This window comes from Bicyclus anynana, chromosome 18, assembly GCF_947172395.1.
Source record: "Bicyclus anynana chromosome 18, ilBicAnyn1.1, whole genome shotgun sequence".
NCBI lineage: Eukaryota > Metazoa > Arthropoda > Insecta > Lepidoptera > Nymphalidae > Bicyclus > Bicyclus anynana.
Window position 1 is genome coordinate 7131645 of NC_069100.1, and position 19352 is coordinate 7150996.

A 19352-nucleotide genomic window follows, 5' to 3' on the forward strand; every position below is an offset into this window, starting at 1 on the left:
TGTACCAATTGAGTTGAGAACCCCCTCCTTTCTGAAGTCGGTCAAAAACTGACAATAATAAGCATGTGATTCGAATGAAGGCCAAATATGTCAGACATTTCCAGGGGTTATTTTGATATTTTTATCTTTGTTTTTAAATTTTCTCACAGTTATGTCCGCAGAAAAATACATTTCTATTCGTTATTGGTTTTGAAATGTCGATCAAGTTGTACAACGAAGTCTTCCGTTCATTAATCATTCATACTTACTCGTTAGTTTTGTTTTAGTGAACGTTTTGTGAACGTGGTTTCGGTTGGGGTTGGTTTATGTGGTTTTTTTTTATATCTGTATATTTACTCTGTTTACACATACATCACACTTACTGTTAAAGCTATTGCTCAAAACATATTTCGTCACATTTCTATTCATTGAGTGACGGTAAAGAAGTGAAACTTCTGTGGTGATTTCTGGCAAAACTTCAAAGCCTTCGCCATAATTGGAAAAATCCTAATAGTCTTTGGATATTTTCCAATTACCGTTTGTCGTTTTAAATGCTGAATCACATGTTATTTTGTAAATATTTGTAGTGTAATTATAGTTTATGAAATATTTTCTTTCCGTTTCCCACTGAGTTTGAAGTTTCACTTCAAAACCCTCAGTCAATGTTTTAAATTACCTATGTATATGTTTTTAAAATAACTTTATAAATGTAACCTTAGCATGACCGTTCTTTTTTGTATATGCTTAATATGTATATAATAGATAGATCTCAATTTAATTTTTTTTTCATCATCAATCCAATATTTTTAAATAAAATTAACGACCTTATCTGACGATGTATGAAAAACTGTCTAATTAAAACGTTGAAAATGTAATTAATACCAAAGATACCCTGTGATTGTTGTTGTTTAAAGTAGTTTGTAGCAATTGTTATATTTTGTTGTCCATCAAAATACTTTTTACCTTTTAACTGTCATGCTAAGGTTTAACTAATACTATTAAAATGCTTTTTTATTACTATTTTTTCATGAAATTTGTGTTTTTCAGTTTTGGACCGGCCGCCGTCACAAATGAGTTATTTGGAGCAATTCCTGAAGGACGCACCCACAGAGCGTCATTACGACAATGTTGCTTCGATGAACAATGAACAGAAGGTACATTCTGATTTTTTATACATATACGAGTAGCTATGTTTTGTGTACTAACTTATGGGTCAGTGGCACATTGTAAATTATAATAATTGTTCAAAATTTATTTACTGTGAAGTACTTGTACGATGCCTATTTGCATAAGCAAAAGCTCGTACCTTGCGATTTCAAGTTCGTAAGGAACTTCTATAATTTTCTTTTTTTTTATTTTTTTATTTATTTTTGTAGTTATGTTTATGTGTAGTGCAAGATAAATTATTACTTTTTGTAAATGTGAAAACTTAATAATGGCTATAACATTAAACCAAACCTCCTTTGGTCCTTCCGACCAAATTCCAGCTTTAACGCCCTATCATGAACCGACAGCCGAAATATAATATTTATAATTTTTAACCGTCTTCCAAAAAGGAGGAGGTTCTACGTTCGGCTGTATGTATGTTTTGTAATTATAATATTGGTACGGATAATGTTGCTAAATAATTTAACTTGCTATATATCTACACTATTCACCATATTCATAAACATGGATTGACATTTAAGACTGCCAGTCCACCGAAGCGGAACGAGGCAGCGGAGCCCAGAAACGAAGAAAATATATTAACCAATGGGATTGCACAAAAATTCCGCTCCTCTTGAGCAGACAGGGACTTGCAACTTAGTTTAAAAATTTATGTAAAACAGGGAAACGGAGCGAGTTTAAATAAATTAAATTCAAAATTTATTTATTAAACATAGTCTGCAAGTTCGCTCCACACCCTCGCTCCGTTCCGGTGGACAGACACAGTACGGAACTCCGCTCCGCATTAATCCGTTTCTCCGCTACGCTCCCTCGCTCCGCACTGGCGGGCAGGTAGCCTCAAACTCAATTTGCTTCAAAATGAAGCCTAATCCCTACTGTTTAAAGTTAATTTTGCTTTGATGAAATTTGAGGTTTAAATCCTAATCCATGTTTATAAATAAGACCGTATATGTTCATTATTTTATTTATGCTTTTTTTATGTTGTCGCTAATGTTTAGTTGTCGCTTATTCACGTGCAGATGTCGCCGCAGTACCGTTACAGAAACGTTCAGCATTGTTGCAATGCAAAGGTATTTTGTGCATTTTTTTTTATTTTATTTGATTGGGCTATTGAGCGATATGTATGGAATACGATAGTGTATATACAATATATTAATGTCATGCTTATCTTTGTCGATAAGCAGCGAGCCTCGAGCCAGGAACGAATTTTATATATAGTCTTTAATAAGCCGGCTGCAATTCCGTTGGTGAGTTGAGGTAGAGTAGCCCCTCAAAATATAAAACAAAATAATTTACCAGATTATAGTATCCATATCTTGAAAAAAAAAACAAAGTAGACTAAAACATAGAGGTGGAATGGATGGATAAAAAAACTTATTCATTGATTGATCTCGATTGAAAATCTATCAGGTTGTAGTTAAAATACTGATTCGGTTTGCTAGTAGTAATAACGATGTCAGTTCTTTTTTACCGGATAAACCCGCTCGTCGCTCAATAGCCTTGTTATTTATATATATTTTTTTTAACAAATTATTATTTTGTGTTGCTGTACTAAATTAAAATAGCATTTCTTGCATTTGTGTGCTAACAATTTCAACCATTATCTAACTATCTTTCAGTGATATATACTTCACGGGTTTTAAACTTGTAAAACTTATGTTTGACTACAAATGTAACTGACACTGACTACAAATATAAAGAAAACAATTAGGTCTAATCTAAATAGATTATATGATTATTACTAGTCTGATTAATTTCATCTAACATGCTCCGCACTACTCATTAAAAACATATGACCATAGAGTGAATAGTGTGAAGAAATGGCATGTAGAAGGCATGTGACGATTGTACTTATAATAAATAACTAAATTTAACTATTAATAATATTAAAATATGGAATTTTAAGTTATTTGATATGCTAGGCTGTAAAAGTCAAACGAAGCGAAGGATTCTAAATTTGAAACACGAGCGAAGCGAGGGATTCAACGACAAGAGATGCAACTTATAATGTTGCTGTGCGAAACATACAACTTTTCACCTCACGATTGCGAGGAAAATGCAAGAAAGTATCACTTAGTTTAAATTTAAGCTAACCATTCACATGTATGCCGAGTTTAAACTACAAAGGAATCTTTACCTGGCGAGTGAAATAAAGTAAAATTAGTTTATTCATTGTCTATGTTAATTATTTTTAAACGATTTTAAAGAAGGAGGAGGTTTCTCAATTTCACCGTATATTTTTTATACCTGATATTTCAGCACATTGTGTATGTACGACAACTGCTATATGCATCTCTTTCCGTAGAAACCTTCGCTTCGCGCGTAGTTTTATTTAAAATTTCTTTAATCGATTATTCAATAACCAAAATATAATTATGTACACTTATCGAATCGAAAGTTCAAGGTTTTAGAGGACAAGACTCTAAAACCTAGAACTTTCGATTCGATAAGTGTTTGTAATTCCCGTTCAATGTGTCAGATGATGTACGGGTCCCAGCAGTCGACGGCACTCAGCGGCTCGGCTGAGTCTCAGGACGAGATGGAGGGGCGGGCAGCCTCGCCGATCTCCTGCAAGAGCTCGCCCAGCGAGATGTCTACCGTTAGTTTTTTTTTTTTTTAATATGTTGTAACAATAAATCGCAAGTGTGAAAACAATATGTCCTCTCCACTTACATTTCTTAGTTACAATTTTCGATAGTTAAATATTACTTTAACAAACAAGAAAACTTACAAAAAAATCAATCATAAGTCTTGAAAAAATGGTCAACGATCTTTGCTTGAATAGAATCCCGTTGTGGACTAATTGAAAATGTCTTAAAACGTTGTAGCAAACTTTTTTTGATAAAGTAATGATTTCATTATTAAAATAGAATTAACAAGATATTTTTGGATATCAGTAAATTACTGAGTTAAGGTAGGCCTGGGCCTAGGTGGGCATTCCCCACTCTCGTTACGAAATATCTCATGCTGCGCATTTGAGGCCTATAGGCTAGGCAAATACTATTCTATTTTAAAAAAGTAATAGAAATATATTTTGGTACAGTATTCACTACAAGACCCTACACTGGGCCCCGCGGTGCCGGGCAAGCAGAAAGTGCATCAGTTCCTGGTGCGAACCTTCAGCAGTCCCACCAAGTGCAACCATTGTACCTCGCTCATGGTAAGTCTGTTATATCTCATAGTTATTAAAACTTTTTGAAGTGACAATCTTACAATACGATTTTACTGCTTGATCTACTTTAATTATTGTCCTTAGTTCCTTTATTATGTGTTTTATCTGAGACCAAAATGTACACGGTCGGAAAAAAACCGAGTGATAATGCGTGCACCTCATAATTATTGCAAGAGTGCACGATTGTGAAATTATAAAGGTGTGAGCAGGACAAGACTTGTTTTGTTTCCATTAGCGTATGGGTTTTTTTTTACGTCTACCCTCATTTTTATTGGTGGCAGACAATTTTTTCACGTTTCGAGTTTTGTTTGAGAAAACTTGAAATTTCGAGAGTTTTGCTCCCTTGGACGCATACTAAAGAGTTCCTCGTTCTTTATACGCCTACAATGTGGCAAGCGCGTTTCACCATAGGCTACATTAATGCTTACCATCAGGCGTGATTGCAGTCGAGCGCTTGCTTACCAACGAACCAGCAAACGCAACGTAGGATGCTCTCCAGCTTTCTGACCTGCGTCATACGACATAAACTCTTGAAATGTACGGTGTTGTCATCAGATCGGTCTAACGCGGCAAGGCGTGGTGTGCGAGACGTGCGGGCTGGCGGTGCACACTCGCTGCTGCGGGCGCGTGGCGCCGCGCTGCCCGCTGCCGCCCGAGCGCTCGCGCCGCCCGCTCGGCATCGACCCCGCGCGGGGACAGGGCACCGCTTACGAAGGCTACGTAAAGGTACAGCCCGATTCAAATTTTATGACATCTCGGAAGTTACTTGTGAGTGTTGCTACGTGTTGGTATGACATAAAAAAACACTAAAATCAAGACACGTGAGGCGACTGCAGGTAGGGAGAGAGAGAGAGAGAGATTACACATAGAGAAAAAAAGAACATAAAGCAATCTAGCGTGAAATGTTAAAAGGGTCACTCAGCATTAGGCTGTTTCCATCAGGACGCTGTGCTGATCTTCGTTGATTTTAGTAGTAATAAATATGAAGTTTAGTAATAGTAAAATACTCCCGCTATGGTTATTTATACCGCCAAACAGTATTACCGTCTTCTGATCTAGAGAATTTGGTTGCTGGTGTAATTCGGGTAACATAAATTGAAAACTTAGAAAAATTTTGGATTAAAACCTACTTAACTTGTCATGTCTGACGCTCTACTAGAATCGGCGTAGCTCTTATAACTAATTAACTGACAAGTATACCATTATGTCAACTCGCAAATAAATATAAATCTCATTTTTAGGTACCTAAGCCAGGTGGCGTAAAGAAAGGATGGATGCGGCAATTTGTCGTGGTGTGCGACTTCAAATTGTTCCTTTACGACATATCACAAGACAGGTGAGCTTGAGAATAGTTATTTTTACTTGTAAAATTATTTGCTGAGAGGGCGCGTAGTAAATACCGAATCACCGCAAAGAATTTTAATATTGAACCAAATGTAAAGCGAAGGGTTCAAAAATGAATCCTAAGAGTTGCAAAGGATTCATAGCCCAAGATAAATATGAACGGTGAAAATGAGTGTTGACGCGCGTAGTCCCTTGATCGCACCACGACGATGGCCTAATATGCGCACCACGACATAATATCTCGAGGCGTAATAAAGACAAAAGCCGACCAATGGTGACACAATTGGAAATATCGCTCTCTCTTTCGTTGCAATGGGATTCTCAATTCAGTCTCTATTGGTCGATATTTGTCTTTCTTCTTGAGATGTGTTGTGGTGTGCTTCATAGATCCACTTGCTTGGAGCTTTTATCTCTGCCTTACGACGAACCGATCACACGGTGAATCCATGGAATGCTAATATTCGTCTATTTTACAACACTTGAAGTCGTAGAAGAAGAATGAATCTTCTGCTTCAAAAAAAAAAAGGCGAAGGTTAATGTATAACTGTATGTATTTTTCAGAAACGCTCTTCCATCTGTATGTGTTAGTCAAGTGCTGGACATGCGGGACCCTGAGTTCAGCGTCACTTCAGTCAAAGACTCGGATGTGATACATGCGAGCAAACGAGACATACCGTGTATATTTAGGGTAAGGGTCTATTTCAATAAAAACGCATTAACTAATCTAATGCAAACGAACATTTCATAAATGTATTTACACACTTGTCAATCCAAAATAAACCTTATGTTCATAGTCGTAAAAGTGATTTTACTCTTATAGATATCTACGTCACAACTGGAAGGCGGTAAGAGGTACCACACTCTGATGCTGGCGGAGTCGGAGTCGGAGAAAACCAAGTGGGTGGTGGCGCTGAGCGAACTGCACAGGATACTGAAGAGGAACAACTTGCCCGACAAATGTGTGAGTTCTGAACTGTTATGTTTTGTTACGTGCTGGGGTTTGGTGATTTGGAATAACACCTGATGAGTCTGGTAAGATTTACCTGATCAGTCTGGTAAGATTTTAATCAGCTCTTTAATATTATTGGTCAGAATGGTAGCTGTAAGGACCAAGCTCAATAAAACACATGGATAAAAGACTTGGAAAAGACAGCTTATATCGAAACATACGTGTTGACATTTTTGCAGTTACCGATAAAGTCGGTTTATATTTCAAACGAAGCGTTTGACAAAAATAGTTAACAATTAGTTTGACGTTTAGTACATCAAATGTGTTAGTGACGTCACAAAATGGACGACAGTGTTTTTGATGTTTGGAAAATTTGAATTAAATTTTATAAGAAAGCCTTAAAACTTTTATTAATTGATATCGATAAATTAAGGACCCTTATTCCATGTACTATACGAAATTAATATTGTTTATATTAAATTTGATATGCAAATACAAATATAATAAAATGCATTCGACCATCTCTGGCATGCAAATTAAATTAAATTAGTCTAAGAACATTTTACATTAGTATAAAAATTCATTCACTGAATAAAAGCATTTATCTAACAACAACGAGAATAGATTTTTTTAAAATTGATTTAGAGGTTGTTGACGTAAGGTTGGAAGCAACTTGTTATATATTTTTATATACATAGCATAGCTGTTTTTGTGGAAAAATGCCGTATTGGGCTTATAGTTCTTTTTTTTTCATTTTTTACAAGTTAGCCCTTGACTACAATCTCACCTGATGGTAAGTGATGATGTAATCTAAGATGGAAGCGTGCTAACTTGTTAGAAGGAGGATGAAAATCCACACTCCTTTCGGTTTCTACACGACATCGTACCGGAACGCTAAATCGCTTGAAGTTCAATAACAATCTATCCTTATTTCTCATTGGTCTTTGATTTACGTCACCTACTTTAGAGAAAAGGTCGCTATGTTTTTAACCGACTTCAAAAAGGAGGAGGTTCTCAATTCGGTCGGTATTTTTTTTTTTTTTTTTTATGTATGTACACCGATTACTCAAAGACGCCTGGACCGATTTCAAAAATTCTTTTTTTGTTTGAAACGGTATAGTTCCCATTTGGTCCCATTGCCATCATGTCAAGATCTGATGATGGAATCCTGGAGAAATTGAGGGGAACTTTCGAAAATTATATGGGTGTCTAGTGTGTTCGTATACTTTTCCATTTAGTACTTTTAAGCACTACAATTTCATGAAGGTTTAAAATCGATCTGATGATGGAGCCATAAAACAGACGAGGGAACTCCTCGGCGATTTACAGCAGTTATCTTGTGTTTGGGCTTGATTAAGTTGTATTAATGAGAACTTTCCACATAGATACTTTGTAACTGTCATTTAGGGGTTTGGTGATGAAGACCAAGGACAATTAAGGGAACTCCTTAACAGTTTACAGTAACTACCTTGTGTTTGGCCTTGATTAATTCGTATTGCTGAGAACTTTCTACCGGGATTGTAGATTGTGTTAGTTGGGTCTGATGATGAAGACCAAGGTCAATTAAGGGAACCCCTTAACGGTTTACAGTAGCTACCTTGTGCTTGGGCTTGATTAATTTGTATTGCTGAGAATTTTGTACTAAGATGGGTTGTGCCTGTCATTAGGGGTCTGATGTATTCGTTTGAGATGAAATTTTACACTAAAAATGGAAAAATAATAAAAATTTTAATAAACAAATACAACCGACTTCAAAACCTAAAAACCTACCCACTAAACTAAAAAGTGAAAAATAACATCATAATATGTTCTACCTGCTGATCAGTATGAAGGCGGTGCTTAGCCGATGTTGTCTTAATTTAAGCCATTTCTGGCAGGACCACATGTAACAGCACTGTTTGCAAAATCTAAATCTATTAGATATTCTCGCATGGCTTGAATTAATACATCACCGGCTTAGCACCGCCTTCATACTGATCAGCAGGTAGAACATATTATGATGTTATTTTTCACTTTTTAGTTTAGTGGGTAGGTTTTTAGGTTTTGAAGTCGGTTGTATTTTTTTTATTAAAATTTTTTAACAAAGAGACATGAGTCAACTACCCTATTCAATTCACTAACATGAGTGATGTCGGCAGGTGTACAGCGCGGCGGTGCTGGCGGACGCGACCGGCGCGGCGGCGGTGCGCGGCGCAGCGTGCGCGTGCGTGGTGGAAGCGGCGCGCGTGTGCGTCGGCGGCGAGTTCGGCCTGGCGTTGCTGGACCTGGAGCGCGCTGAGGTGGTGCCGCGTCGCGCTGTTGCACCCGTGCACCGGCTGCGTTACGTGCCCGCGGAGCAGTTGCTCGGTGAGTGTACTACTACAACGCCAAGTGTTGGTTGCGCGTGTGAACATGTGCATGTGTATACATTAGGCTAAGCTATAAAATTGCGTCGACATCCAAATTATCTGGCAGTTAGCGTATTCTGGCCTGATTTTATCTCTAGAGCCTCGCTAAGAAACTCCTAATCCTTGACCAAATAAAACACAGTAAGATTTGGATAGGTCACGCTTTACGCAGAACATCGGGAGTCTTTTCAGAAATAGCCTAGATGGACAGATGGAATAGCGAAGATGTGGCAGGCCAAAGGCTATTTAGAAGCAGTCCATAGCCAATATGTTCTGTTTTACACTTAAGAGAATGCTTAATCTGCTAGTTTATGTTTTTTGGAGATAAATAAATATAAAGGCCATATTAATTGATTATGAAACACTGCTAAAACTCACGTGATGTAAGGTCGGAGTATGCCCGACTAGTTTCGAACCCACGGGGCCCTTAGTCATGAGTTGGTTCTCAGTTTAGATCGTGCCGCGATGCAAGAATATGAATAACAATCACGATAGTTTAAATTCTAAAATATAAAGGCCATATTTTTTCTAAACGATTGTTTTTTCTCCAGTGGTGATAGCGGGTCGCGGCAGACACGTGCGGCTGGTGCCGCTGCGCGCCCTGGAGTGCCCCGAGGCGGAGAGCGTGAAGCTGGGCGAGGCGAAGGGCGCTGTCGACGTGGCGGTCGGTGAGCTGAATTCGTCCTCGTACGGGTTCGCCGTCGTGTGCAAAAGACAGGTATTTACCGTCATAAATCTTCTTTAATATATGCGGCTCAAGTGTCTGTTTGTCGCAGATAGCGTATTGGCAAGTACTGTACTACTTGCCCAAAACGTACTGTACTTTACCAAAAGGTATTCTTGGATAATGTAATAATCTAAATGGTGTTACGATTGCGGTTTTCTCGGTTATCATGTGCAATATACTCGATCTCTTGAAGTACACATTCATTTTGGATTTATCAGAAAATGATTCCTGTCACGGACGTCCCGGTTAAGGAGGGGGACGTACCTCCTACATATCATTGCCTGTCTCATCTAATCGTGGCAGGTTTTATTATGGTTATATGTTTGCGCAGAACTCGTGGGTGGTGATAGTGTACGAAATCACGCGCACGGCAGCGCGGCGTTGTCGCATAGCGGAGCTGCGTGCGGCGGCGCCAGTGCTGAGTGTGCAGCTGCTGCGCGGGCGGCTGCTGCTCGGCTACCGTGGTGGACTAGTCGCGCACGCGCTGCGGCCTGCGCACGACCCGCACCCGCACCCACCCGCTGTCTGTGAGTACATCACCGTGTACCATCATCTGCATTTTAGGCAAACCGTTTCACTAAATCCTTGACTGCGCGGTACAGGAATGTAGAGTATAAAAACAGATGGAGCAAAAAAACTGCGGGTATAGTCTTAGATCCAATTTAGAAAAGACCTTCATCGTCATAATCTTTTTAATGGATGAAAAGTGTTATAAATCAAATAAAAAAATATATATTGCGACTAATCATTATTGACTATCTTTAGTGATAGTTCGGCCAGAAGCTTTTTAGGTGACTTAGTCACAACAGGATGTTCTACTGCTAATAGTAATACTTGTGATTAAATGACTGAATGCCCAGTCCCCCTTTTTATGATGTCATACCCCCGCAATCCCTGTACTGCGCGGTCCTAGACTATGATATAACGGTATTTTATACTGATTTTAGCAGACTCAGAAGTGGTTTACAAACAATAAGAAAACCAATGTCGAGTAAAAATTCACAATACTTGTCAGGACAACTTAATCAATAAATCAAACTGTAACCACAATAAGACCCTAGAATGGAAGAGAATGACCTTGAGTGGAGTCACGAACTTGTTGTGTGTAGGGCTAAATTCCTACTCTTTACGGAAACAAGTCGTGCCACCTGACGTTACATCCGTCCCAGACTACTATTTCCTACACTGAAAATATTACTAATATGTGGTCATATGTATTACAGCATTAGTACACCCAGAAAACCAAGTGGGCGTGTTCCTGGCGCACTCAGGCGCGCGACCGCTGTGCGCTCGACCCGCGGGCCAGGACTGGCTGCTGGTGTTCAGTGCGCTGGCGCTGTACGTGGACCGTGCGGGGCTGCGTGCGCGCGACACCGAGCTCATGTACACCGCGCACCCTGTGTACCACGGTACGTGTGAACAGGCCCTGGTGGGCGTGTAAACAGGACCAAGTGGGCGTGTTCCTGGTGCACTCAGGCGCGCGACCGCTGTGCGCTCGGCCCGCGGGCCAGGACTGGCTGCTGGTGTTCAATGCGCTGGCGCTGTACGTGGACCGTGCGGGACTGCGTGCGCGCGACACCGAGCTCATGTACACCGCGCACCCTGTGTACCACGGTACGTGTGAACAGGCCCTGGTGGGCGTGTAAACAGGACCAAGTGGGCGTGTTCCTGGTGCACTCAGGCGCGCGACCGCTGTGCGCTCGGCCCGCGGGCCAGGACTGGCTGCTGGTGTTCAATGCGCTGGCGCTGTACGTGGACCGTGCGGGGCTGCGTGCGCGCGACACCGAGCTCATGTACACCGCGCACCCTGTGTACCACGGTACGTGTGAACAGGACCTGGTGGGCGTGTAAACAGGACCAAGTGGGCGTGTTCACCTGGCACACTTTGGCGCGCGGCCGTCACAGAACAGCATCAGTTATGTCGACAGTTCGTAGAAAACTTGTGTTGATGCAATAACACTACTGTGCTGACAAGTTAACTTCTTAAAGTTCGCAGAAATGCATATTATAATGAGAACATTCTTCTAAACAATCTAAATAAATGGGACGAATATAATTCATAATGAAAGTAAAACTTGTCTATAGACAAAACGCTTACTGCGAACTGTACTGCTATGTACAGAGCACATTAATTTAGGCTTGAAGTAATGAAGTTATTTCCAAATAAAATGCTTATCTCATGTATACGCAATAGTGTTTGTGGTACGCAAATTTACACAAAAACTCATTTATTTAAACACATTACTCGTATTCCATATAACGGTTTGTGTAAAATCTACACAATTTGTGTAAACTTGCAAATACATGAACTTGTATTTGTTTGCAGCCATCAACGACACCCACCTGTTAATATTCACGACGTCGCACATCGACATCTACGATATCGAGTCCGGCGAGTGGGTGCAGACCATTAATTTACGTGAGTCACTTTTTTTAACTGACTATAATTTTTTTTTATTAATAATTGAACCGACTTTAATGACGTATTTTAGTTATTGTGACCGTAACACAAAATTACCAAACCGATTTTCATGAAAATTAAATGGGACCAATATCTTCGAAAAAAAAACTTCTTCTTCTTCAAAACAAAAAAATAATGCTATGAGGTAACAAACATTAAAAAAACATACGAGTCGAATTGAGAACCTCTTCCTTTTTCTGTAGTCGGTTTAAAATGCTGAAAACACAAATCAATACCATATGCCATAAGCTTATACCAAAATGGAGTTTTCTATGTATGTAAGAAAAATGTAAACATTCAATTTAATACTTTTTAATAGTTTTTAGTATTATAAAGGTATGTTTAAATCCGTCAGTACCTGATCCATGGTAAAAAAAAACTGTCAATGTCAACGTCAAACAAAAGTCGCAGTGTAATGCGTACATAATCTGTAATCTGTCTATTCGCAAGTCGCAATAAAACCATCACTACACAGTACCGTTTCATTTATTCATAAAAAATCAAAAAATCAAGAAATTCTAAGAACCTACAGCGCCTAAACAAGGTATCTTTATTGGAAACTAGCGGACGCCCGAGACTTCGTCCGCGTGACACTCGATGTAAACTTTCAACTATCCCTACCCAACGCTACCCCTACCCTACCCTACCTTACCCTACCTTACCCTACCCTACCCCTACCCTACCCCCAACCCTACCTTACCCTACCCTACCCTATCCCTACCCTACCCCCTACCCTACCTTACCCTACCGTACCCCTACCCTACCCCTTACGACTTATTTTTATATAGTAGAGAAGATGAATTAGTATTCACGCGCGATGGCTTAGCGTATTTCTTGTATAACTTTGGTGTTTCTTTACCAATTTTTATGATTCTTTTTTTATTGAATAGATAATAATGTTAACTTTTTTAATTAGGGATGAGTGATAAGTGTTTTAAACATAAAAGTAGACAAATATAATTAGAAAGCTCCGAACTGCTAAGCTATCGGGAGTTACACGTGTTATTGTGAGTCAACCATAAAAGATAGATATATATATGCTGTTGTGTTTTTATAGATAATTTTAAGGAGAACATTTCCGTCATACATGATTTCCATGTAGCTTTAACCATTAAGGCTGTACACGCGACGGAAGCTTAAAAAATTGAGTAACTTCTCCCGTTTTCTCAACATTTATCTTCACTGCTCTGCTCCTATTGATCGTAGCGTAATGAAAAGTATACTATAACCTGCCCAGGAGTATGTAGAATAATTTTACCAAGTTTCGTTAAAATCCGTCCAGTAGTTTTTGTTTCTATAAAGAACATACAGACAGACAGACAGACAGACAGACAAAAATTTTACTGATTGCATTTTTGGCATCAGTATCGATCACTAATCACCCCCTGATAGTTATTTTGGAAATATATTTCATGTACAGAATTGACCTCTCTACAGGTTTATTATAAGTATAGATGAAAAAGTGTAATTGAGGGAAAAAGTGAATATCCAAAAACAAGATGCTATAAGTTACCTAGAGCGCTATAACACGTGTTTCGGTGTATTGCAGCGAACGCTCGTCCGCTGGACGAGGCGGGCTGGATCGTGCTGGTGGGCGGCGCGGGCACCGCTTTCCCCTTCAGCGCCGACACCGCGCCCTACCTCGTGTACCTGCGGCCTCTGCTCACGCGTGAGTACATCAATCAATCAATCAATCAATCAATCATATCAATCACTCACTCAATCATATCAATAAATCACTCAATCATATCAATCAATCACTCAATCATCAGCTGATGGACGTCCACTGCAGAACATTTGTTGGGACTTCTGAACATCATCTTCTCTATCAGCTTGTAAATAAAATTCAATTGTTACTAGAATATATCTTATGTATATGATATTTTTTTATTTTGTTTTTTGAATAGTTCATTTTTATTGTTATTTTTTTTTTGTGTATTCTAATTCTTGAGTATTGTTATTAATTAATTTGAATGTTTAATTTTAATTTATTAGGCTTCGTTAATGTTAATTTATTTTTAATTTTTAACTTGTTTGAATTTGAATTTATTATTTTTAAATTTTGTAATTTAAGATTTATTGTTGTAATTATTTTTTCTGATTGCTCGAGAAACAAATTGGGAAACTGTAATGTTTCTCTGGGCATATTTCATGTGTATAAAGAAAAAGAAATAAAGAAATAAATCACGATCCTGAGCCGCCCGCATTCAGATAATAGCTGCGACTCGCTTGATGTCATCAGTCCACCTGGTGGGGGGTCGACCAACACTGCTTTTCCTAATGCGTCCCCAACGTCCATCGGCTTTTTAAACTGTTTAAACGCCCATTGACATTTCCGCTTCGCGACTCTTTTTATCCCGGAAAAATCCATGGTTTCCGAGAGATTTGTGAAAAACTTAATTCCACGCGGACGAAGTTGCGGGCGTCCGCTAGTGTATTAATAAATGATTGAATACATTACAGAGGGACCCCTGAACGTGGAGCACACGGTGTACGGCACCAACAAGCGACGGTTCTCCGTGCGGGAACAGTCGCATCAGGCGATAGAGGCTCACAATAGATTGTAAGTTGGTTGCTTCGTCGTCTGTGGGCCTAAGTTGACATCAAAAGTCTGTGGGCCTAAGTTGACATCAAAAGTCTGTGGGCCTAAGTTGACATCAAAAGTCTGTGAGCCTAAGTTGACATCAAAAGTCTGTGGGCCTAAGTTGACATCAAAAGTCTGTGGGCCTAAGTTGACATCAAAAGTCTGTGGGCCTAAGTTGACATCAAAAGTCTACGGGCCTAAGTTGACATCAAAAGTCTGCGGGCCTAAGTTGACATCAAAAGTCTGTGGGCCTAAGTTGACATCAAAAGTCTGTGGGCCTAAGTTGACATCAAAAGTCTGTGGGCCTAAGTTGTCATCAAAAGTCTGTGGGCCTAAGTTGACATCAAGTCTGTGGGCCTAAGTTAACATCAAAAGTCTGTGGGCCTAAGTTGACATCAAAAGTTTATGGACCTAAGTTGACTTTTAATCGGATTAAAAGCTATTTACGATTATTGAATGGGAAACCTATCAGCTCTAACAATGCTTTTATTATTACTTTAAAGGTTTTTTTAGTTTTATTTGAATGCAGATGAAAATGCTATCTCTAAACCAAATATGCATTTTTTGTTCAGATATGAGAAAATAAGTGTAAAACTAGTTTTCAGTTTGTAATACCTACTTATAAATGTCTACCAACGACTTTAGTTGGGCAAAAATAACTTTGTTGTTCTACCAATTATTACATAAAAAAAAATTCCTCTTACACAGATCGGAACGTCGCTCGAAGTTGATCTCAGCCCCAACGAACTTCGCGCACGTGTCGCACATGGGCCCCGGCGACGGCATCCGCTCGCAGCGCCTGCTCGACCTGCCCACCACCGTGGAGACCGCCGACCACGACCACCACCACCAGGTGAATAATGATAATAATAATCGTTTATTTGCAAGAATTATTGTTCTTTACAACATTCAACTAAATTAATAGTGTGCAAATATAATATGCATGGTGAAAAAAAAAAAAATAGAAAATTTAACAATTACCAAAATAAATGAAATGGAATTAAGAAAATAATAAAAACAATCAGTCACAATTACTAAATTAAATTAAATTAAATTACAAACAAAAAAAAATAACACCAACAGTCATAATTACCAAATTAAATGAAAAATAAAATAAAGATGCAATTGCAATATAATACACAAAATGTAAGGCATCACACCCATTACTTACTAGAGATCACAAAATACTCTTTGACATATACACGTATTTATATGCTCTTTAAGAGAACCGTAACAGCATCACCGGGTGTGACAGCAGAAATTCCAGCGAAGGAATCGCAAGAGATAGAGAAAGTTAGGTTTGTGGAGAAGGTAATGACGGATCAACTCTCTAAAAGCATCTCTTAGGACATTGTTTCCCAACCTGTAGTCCGCCGACCCCTGGGGGTCCGCGAGTATGTGTATGGGGGACCGCGGTGTCATCTCTGGACCACACATCAATGCTAATATCTCGTAATCACTACGCTTACTTAAAACAAGCAGATTTTTTTCTTTTCAGATGAGACTAATTAACAAATTATTAGAAATGATGCACACTTGCTTGCATGTGTTATTTTATTTTGTTTACCTCTGCCTTCGCACACTACAGATGAAGCAATATTTGAAGTATTGAACAATTTTATTCCACTCATGTAATTACTTCTAAGAAGTTTGTGGCAGTTAGTACCCACGGTGCTCAGGCTATGACCGGGACACTGTTTATTTTATTAAGGGGGTCCGTGAAAACTGTGCTTGATTTCCTAAGGGTCCGTTTCTGAAAAAGGTTGGGAAACGCTGTCTTGGAGACTTGGATTGTTCGGGAAGATTGGATTCGAAAATGATGAACCCTCATAATACGAGCTTATGGTTAGGTGATACGAAGTTCATCAGATTAGTTTGTAGAAAACAAGAATTTGTTAAAAAGTAAACAATTGTTTAAAGTTTAGTTTGTATATTTCAGCAAATGTTCGGTAGTCGGGACAGCAGTAAACGGACGTCGCCACTGACGATATCGCATCCCACCGGATCCTACAACGGTTTGTTTGATTTACTTATTTTTTTTTAATTAGATAATCTCAATCTATACTTATAATATTAATAAAGCTGAAGAGTTTGTTTGTTTGTTTGATTGAACGCACTAATCTCAGGAACTACTGGTCCGATTTGCAAAATTCTTTCAGTGTTAGATAGTCCATTTATCGAGAAAGGCTATACGCTATATATTATCCCCATATTCCTACGGGAACCGGAACCATGTGAGTAAAACCGCGCGGCGTCTGCTAGTTTTAAAAGAAATACAATACACTTGATTCTTTTTCGTTAACATTTGTAAAAAAAAGAAAAATAAAAAGCCTTGCTAAGTTATGGAAGAATGGTATAAATTAAAATAGCAAACTAAGCACATTCAGCTGAAAAATACCAACACTGATTCAGGATTTTTTTTAATTTTTGGTCAGGCTACTACTGTAGGGGTGTATAGCCTGGTTTCTGTAAAGTAAAAGCTTTGACACCGAACCGTTCCTATGCGGGTTAGCAGGTGGTAGTAGTATTCTCGTAATAATAACCTTTTACTTCAGTGGCTGCACCTAATGTTGCGTACTTTTGTCCCAGGTTCGTGGCGCGGCAGGTCTCGCGATGCGCCGACAGAAGCTCCCCCCTCGCCGCCTACTCACAGAGCGATGGAAAGGTAGGTTATTTTTTTTAAAAGAATATTTGAAATAACTTTTTTTTTTAAAGACAAATGTTCCTATTTCCCTTTCAATTAGTCGGAGAAGTCTTATATATTCGAGTACATATTTTATAACATCCTAATTTTGGTATAAACACAGATGGGTAAGGTCGTTTCCAATTCGGATCTTCTAGAATAGGCTACTTGCCTCTTTTGTAAATAGTGTTTAAACTGAATTATGGTAGCTATATTTTATGTTGTCCCGTCAATAATTACCAGTGAAAAAATTTATTATAAATGAAAAAATGTCTACGTAAAATTTTTGCCACCGAAACACAACACATTAGCAAGTGACGTCATTCATAGAGAGAACAGCGTGATTGGCGTTTGCAGTGATGTGATTATATCACGTCACCGCAAGCGCCAATCACAAACCGATGCCTTGTAGCGAATGACGTTACAGTTTATGATTGGCGTTTGCGGTGACGTGATAAAAATACAATTTTGTTTTATAAAAATATTACAATTACGAGATTATTTTCACAAATAAAAATGTGATTAGAGTTTCTAGGCGTTTAAACTACGTATATGCAAAAAATCTTCTTAGTTTTGTACAGCAGGCGAGTAGCCTATTATTGATAACATAACTCGCTCCCCTCTGTCACACCCTCCCTGTATTGTTATGTATTGTTGGTGTCGTGTCACAGGTCGGTGGGCGGCGGCTCGCTGGGCAGCGGCTCGGCGCTGGAGCGCTGCCTCACGCCGCTCAGCCTGGGCAGCATGAGCTCGCTGCACGACGTGCTCAAGGTAAGGGAGATGCCTCATTAGTGAGTTGCGTTGCGACGTCGCAACGTATCAACGCATTGTATGCCACACCTGCGTTGCGATATAGCGATCCACACGATATCCTAGCACAAGAAGATGATATCTGTGTAAACTACGGATGAGAAACAACTCCGTCATCTCGATGGAGCTCTGTTATTTATTTATTTTATTAGGATAACCAACAGCTATTACAATGTCACATGTTAATAATTTACATTGGAATAAATATACTAGTAGTTAATGCACAGCTTATTATAGTTTATCACAGCATTCGTTATGTCAATACTACAGTTGTCAGAAATTAATGAATGTCAAATTAAACAATGTAAATTAATATGAAAAAAAACATCGCGTGCGTTTATTGTTAGGGAGCACGAACTTGTGGTGGAATTCTCATTTTTTTAAAAGTACATATTGTAGTGCCAACCCTAGTTAAAGACCTTGTGAACGCCACTGTATGCCATGTAATACGTGATAGACGAGTACAATCTTTTGTTCACAGGTGGGCACAGAGCTGGGCGAGGGACTGCAGTCGGAGGACAGTAGCGGCGCCTCCCCGCCGCACCCCAACGACCCCTGATGGTGAGTTGCTACGTCACCCTAAATGTGCTATAGACCACACGATTTTAAGTGAAACTTCTTTCAAAAAAAAAACAAAGCGTCATCTATGAGCCTCAGGTGTAACTACAACAGGTTCCTGAAGTGAACAAAAAGGGAGTGTTTCAAAGTTCTCTTAAAACGCCATCTACCGGTAGTTTAAAGTAACAAACACTGTTTCACTGTGCCTGTAGATGGCGGCACGCATCGCCCGATTACATCTTTCGTTACGCATTCACCAACTTACTCCTCCAATCAAGCGTGCGTAAATAAATTTTACTTCAAATTGCTAAACTGACGGCAATCGAAACAATGTCTCTTTGACTATCACGACCGGAGTGTTCTTCCCTTCGACTACGCAGTGTAAGAATTTTTCAAATTGGTTCGGTAGATTCAGAGCCAGAGTATTCAATGCAAACAAACAATCACACCTTTATTTTTTTAATATTAATATAGATAAACTTAATTTTGTATAAAATGACAATGAAATAAATAAGTTGGTTAGGTTTAAAA

At 39.0% G+C, this 19352-nt stretch overlaps 1 protein-coding gene across 3 annotated transcripts in view; it reads left to right on the forward strand.

Annotated features, from left to right (window-relative positions):
• LOC112055376 (serine/threonine-protein kinase Genghis Khan) overlaps positions 1–19352 on the forward strand; it is a 68291-nt gene that overhangs the window by 36726 nt on the left and 12213 nt on the right. Inside the window, exons 28-47 of one of the 3 annotated variants that reach the window (XM_052887045.1) lie at positions 1027–1133; positions 2166–2216; positions 3626–3745; positions 4190–4306; positions 4874–5044; positions 5560–5654; positions 6224–6350; positions 6483–6623; positions 8750–8957; positions 9550–9716; positions 10057–10252; positions 10949–11134; positions 12052–12144; positions 13736–13855; positions 14650–14749; positions 15479–15623; positions 16710–16785; positions 17360–17435; positions 18125–18224; positions 18745–18824. In XM_052887045.1, coding sequence (XP_052743005.1) covers positions 1027–1133; positions 2166–2216; positions 3626–3745; positions 4190–4306; positions 4874–5044; positions 5560–5654; positions 6224–6350; positions 6483–6623; positions 8750–8957; positions 9550–9716; positions 10057–10252; positions 10949–11134; positions 12052–12144; positions 13736–13855; positions 14650–14749; positions 15479–15623; positions 16710–16785; positions 17360–17435; positions 18125–18224; positions 18745–18822 — 2474 coding nt within the window. In that variant the 3' untranslated portion in view covers positions 18823–18824. Of the gene's footprint in view, positions 1–1026; positions 1134–2165; positions 2217–3625; positions 3746–4189; positions 4307–4873; positions 5045–5559; positions 5655–6223; positions 6351–6482; positions 6624–8749; positions 8958–9549; positions 9717–10056; positions 10253–10948; positions 11182–12051; positions 12145–13735; positions 13856–14649; positions 14750–15478; positions 15624–16709; positions 16786–17359; positions 17436–18124; positions 18225–18744; positions 18825–19352 lie in introns of those variants that run through there. The other 2 variants (XM_052887043.1, XM_052887044.1) reach the window with 2 other exon arrangements.